General features: G+C 44.2%; 1 protein-coding gene across 1 annotated transcript in view; it reads right to left on the bottom strand.

The window, feature by feature from the left end:
• Positions 1–4,522, bottom strand: part of ppp1r37 (protein phosphatase 1, regulatory subunit 37) — a 28,637-nt gene extending 24,115 nt beyond the window's left edge. The window contains exon 1 of the mRNA XM_060878746.1: positions 2,901–4,522. Within this exon, the coding sequence (XP_060734729.1) occupies positions 2,901–3,489 (589 nt within the window). The 5' untranslated portion in view covers positions 3,490–4,522. The remainder of the gene's footprint in view (positions 1–2,900) is intronic.
• Between the last annotated feature and the right edge of the window lie 478 nt (positions 4,523–5,000).

Raw genomic sequence — 5,000 nt, 5'->3', positions numbered from 1 at the left:
GTCTGTGTCAGTGTGTGTGTCAGTGTGTGTGTTTGTGTCAGTGTGTGTGTGTTTATGTGTGTGTCAGTGTGTGTGTCAGTGTGTGTTTGTCTGTGTCTGTGTCAGTGTGTGTGTCAGTGTGTGTGTTTGTGTCAGTGTGTGTGTTTGTGTCAGTGTGTGTGTGTTTATGTGTGTGTCAGTGTGTGTGTCAGTGTGTGTTTGTGTCTGTGTCAGTTTGTCTGTGTCTGTGTCAGTGTGTGTGTCAGTGTGTGTGTCAGTGTGTGTGTGTTTATGTGTGTGTCAGTGTGCGTGTTTGTGTCAGTGTGTGTGTGTCAGTGTGTGTGTGTCAGTGTGTGTGTGTTTATGTGTGTGTCAGTGTGTGTGTCAGTGTGTGTTTGTCTGTGTCTGTGTCAGTGTGTGTGTCAGTGTGTGTGTTTGTGTCAGTGTGTGTGTGTTTATGTGTGTGTCAGTGTGCGTGTTTGTGTCAGTGTGTGTGTCAGTGTGTGTGTGTGTCAGTGTGTGTTTATGTGTGTGTCAGTGTGTGTGTTTGTGTCAGTGTGTGTGTGTGTCTGTGTCAGTTTGTCTGTGTCTGTGTGTGTGTGTCAGTGTGTGTGTGTTTATGTGTGTGTGTCAGTATGAGTGTATGAGTATGAGTAACTCACACTGATTAGTGCAGGCCACAACGCCAACATTTGGTTCACGCCCACAAGAGACAAACTATGTGACCATAAAGGCTTTTATAAACAGCTAATTTACAGAGGATAAGAAAGATGTTAACATGGACACAGACCTACAGAGAGAAGCACAAACACCATGAGAGATAATGTGACTGGTCACAAACAGATCACCAGATAAACTCTTACATCTCAGGATCAGCGGAAGGACAGAAAACTGGAGCCGAGACGATCGACACAGAGACGATAGACACCAAGATGATAGCCGGCGAGACAATAGACACAGAGACGATCGGCACAGAGACGGACAGCAAAACGATAGACACAGAGACAATATACACCAAGAGGATAGACGCCGAGACGGACAGCGAAGCGATAGACACCGAGACGGAGAGCGAAACGATAGACACCGAGACGGAGAGCGAAACGATAGACACCGAGACGATAGACGCCGAGACGAACAGCGAAACAATAGACACCGAGACGATAGACGCCGAGACAAACAGCGAAACGATAGACACCGAGACGATAGACGCCAAGACGATAGACGCCAAGACGATAGATGCCGAGACGATAGACGCCGAGACGGACAGCAAAACGATAGACACTGAGACGAACAGCGAAACGATAGACACCGAGACGAACAGCGAAACGATAGACACCGAGATGATCGACACCGAGACGGACAGCGAAACGAGAGACAACGAGATCAGATCACAGAGATGGACACGGAGATGGACACGGAGATGATGACAGGTAAGAGCTAACAAAACATGTGACTCTTCTGAGCTGTGAATTTGAACACAGCCTGTGTGTGAGAGTTAAGATCAAATCTCACCTTGTTGTACAAACAAACCTTCTGTATCTTGGACATATGACAATTTCTAACAGGTTGAGTTTAAACCCTGAGACCTTCAACACAACGTTCAGAGTGTTCAGTGTAAACACTACAGAGTTCATCTGTTAATTAGCTTTAAAGACAAGAGTCAGAGGTGGAATTTCACGTCCCTCAGTGAAGCTGGAGTACAGATCCTGTTCCTGCTCCTGTGTGTGTGTGTGTGTGTGTGTGTGAGCGAGCATAATGTTTACGGTCTAAACAAGACCACAGCGTCTGGAGTTATATTAAGTTACAAAGCAGAGAAGTACATTTTCCTAAAAAAACTTCCTGCTCCGGAGTCAGAAGAGGATCCTACCATCATCCACTTCCTTCAGGATTTATCTGCAGTACGGAGTGTTATGTGGAACTGAACACAGCTTCTGTGGCAGTAATAAAGTCAGAACATAGACGTGTTCACAACACAACACACACACACAACAGTAAAATCCAGAAACGGCTTAAAATAATGAGTTCCAGGGGTTTGGAGAAACATTACTACAGACATGTCCTGGTCATGTGACCTACTAATGATCCTGTTTGGCCACGCCCTCTAAAACAATCACTTATACCAGGATTGTATAACTCACACATAACCATTTCCTAATTAATGTTTCATTGTGTATTTAACCCTGTGTCTGCGTTAATAAAGGATCGATTAACACTGGGCTCCACATCATAGCTCCTAAACTGAGTGGACTTTTGTTCCCTCAGTGTTTAATTTAATCATAAACAGCTGAAACATCAAGGAACTGTGACATTAAATCATCTTCTTTAGTATATGATTACATACTGAGATCGTTAATTATCTACTGAACATCTCAGCTTTTACACACAAATGTCTGGATAGACAGATAGATAAAGAAAAAAGCTAAAAGATAAAGGTATAAAAGAAAACCACATCAGATTGAGACAGAAGAATAGAGGAGATCTGGTATAAAGAGGAACGAGGAGCTGTGAGTCAGTGTCAGTATTTTACTCATCACACTGGAGTTTGAGGAGAGACGCAGTGTTGGAACTCATTCACTGATCAAATGTCATTTTAATCACCAGGTAGAGAGCTGCTTCTCTCTCGCTCTATTCAGGACAGGTAAGGTGAGATGGTTTTTATGGCTGCTGTTGAAGTGGATTTTGCTGTGAGAGTTAAATGATCCTTAAGCACAGCTGAGAGGAGAAGAAGGAGCTGAACGACACGAGACGTAAATCTGAGACGTCACCTTTCACATCAGCTCCGGTGTGTTTCCTAAACAGAGAGAAGCTTGGCTCACCTGCAGTGTGTGTGTGTGTGTGTGTGTGTGTGTGTGTGTGTGTGTGTGTGTGTGTGTGTGTGTGTGTGCGTTTGAGACAGATAAAAACCAGTAAAGTGAACTCACCATGTCTCCATGGGTCCTTTGGTTCCACTGATCCAGACACAATGTCCTTATCTGGAGGAAATGTGACCCTCTTGCCCCCGGGTTTGGGTTCAGCTCCCTCCTGCTGATCCGAGGACAGTGACGGGGACGAAACCTCCGCGTCGGTCGAACTCGAGGGATCGGCTTCTAAAGTCTCGCCCCGATCCTTATCCCTTTCAGACACTACTGAAGCTGCACTGTGGCTCCCCACCAGCACAGTCACCGGGTCGGACTCCAAAACTCCACTCTCATCCAAGCTCAAATCCACACCGATGTCCATGTCCTCGTCGTCATTCACACTTCTGACGGAAAAACTGGATTCCGTTTCCTGCGTGCTACTTTCCTCAGGAATGTGAGATGGCACTGAAAGGAAGGTTCCATTGTTCTTCAGCAGTTCTTCTTTATCGCTCTTATCCTCGTGTCCCGAGTCCGGACCTTCCGCATCCTTGTCTATGAACTTGATGCTATTGTGGAGGACGAGTTCCTCTGAGATGAACGCTGAGCTGTGGTCATCATCAGACGCTTTCATTCTGGCTTTGCATAAATCTAGTGCTTGATTCTCTACGTTCATCTTCTCATGTCATGAAGGCCGCAGCACGGCACCGACTCCACACCACCGACTACTTTCTAACTCTAATAACTAATATTACACACTCGAGTCTCTCAGCTAGAGGGAAACTTTACAGGCTGATGGACGAGTGCAACATCTCAGGGCTCCAAACACAAAGCCTAACAACACGGTGCAAATCCTGCAGTCACCTTCATTCTGTTAACATTCAGTCTCATCACACACACGCTCTCAGATCTTTGTCTGGAACACAAGATGATTTAGATATTTATTTATTTGACTTATAAAGTGCTGAAACCTCCCTGATGTGACGTCACTGCCCCAGATTATTGCTGTGTGTGTGTGTGTGTGTGTGTGTGTGTGAGTGTCTGGATGTTAACACACACAATGTCACATAAACTCAGTAGTATTTGGACATTTCAATAATAACAATAATATTTAATAATCTAACTACCAACCAGCGGGACGTGTAACTTTATGCCAACGTCATGTTTATCTCTGTATAAACACACAAACTAAACATTAGTGAGTAATCAGATGAACTGATCTGGTGTCAGTGCGACATTATGAGCTGCTCCTCAGTGCACAACATTAAACTAGTGAACACTGATTCAGGCCCAAAGCGCTGCTGTAACAAACCCACACAGATTCCGTCACTATAAAGTCTTTATAAAGCTGCACTGTGATGTCCGATCTGATGTCCGATCTGAATGTCGCGGATCGGACAGAAAAACACGGGCGGTATAAAAAGGTCGTCCCTCAGCAGAGCTGCTAACGTTTATAGCCTGTTAGCTCCTGTGACTCAGTAACAAACCGCGACTCTAATCACGACCTTTTTAAACACTAACAAACACAAACAAACACTAATAAACACTACCACAAAAATTCCCTTCATTTAGGAGGAAAACTAGCTTCAATATCTGTTTCAGCTCACAAACGGAACACAAGCTAACGACACGGACACAACAAATTCTACCTGTCCTGCTTACTCGGGTCCAGCGAGGCGTCTCGAATACACGCGCCCTCACTACATAGGCGCCCTACCGAGGGCGCGGCGCCGAGGCTACACCTAGTGCACTAGGGTCACTCTGAGCCGCCATTTGGGATCAAACCCAAACACTGTTTGTTGTTCAGTCGCCGAAACGTCATCACAGAATCGATGAAGATTTCAGAGCAGCACATTCGTGCCTTAAACAGGAATTTGTCAGATATACAAATAAAGTAACACAAAACACAGTACATTTCACGACCAAACAACATCTATAAGTATTATGTGAATTATTTTAAAATATACTTAAAAATTACTGTACAGTTAAAAAATAAGGGTTTTCAAATCCGGCGAATCACGTATGAACGAATCGTCAGTTTGTGTGACGTGACGTGTACGCTGATGTGTTCTAACAGAAATCTAGTAATTATTAACAAACTATTTATTTTCTATTCGTTTACAAAACTGTTTTATTTACATGCGGGAGGAAAATGTCTGAGAAATATTGATAGGAATAATTAGGAAA

This window comes from Tachysurus vachellii, chromosome 9 (genome assembly GCF_030014155.1).
Source record: "Tachysurus vachellii isolate PV-2020 chromosome 9, HZAU_Pvac_v1, whole genome shotgun sequence".
Classification (NCBI taxonomy): Eukaryota; Metazoa; Chordata; class Actinopteri; order Siluriformes; family Bagridae; genus Tachysurus; species Tachysurus vachellii.
Note: the sequence above shows the minus strand (reverse complement) of the source record. Positions and strands in the feature narration are given on the sequence as shown.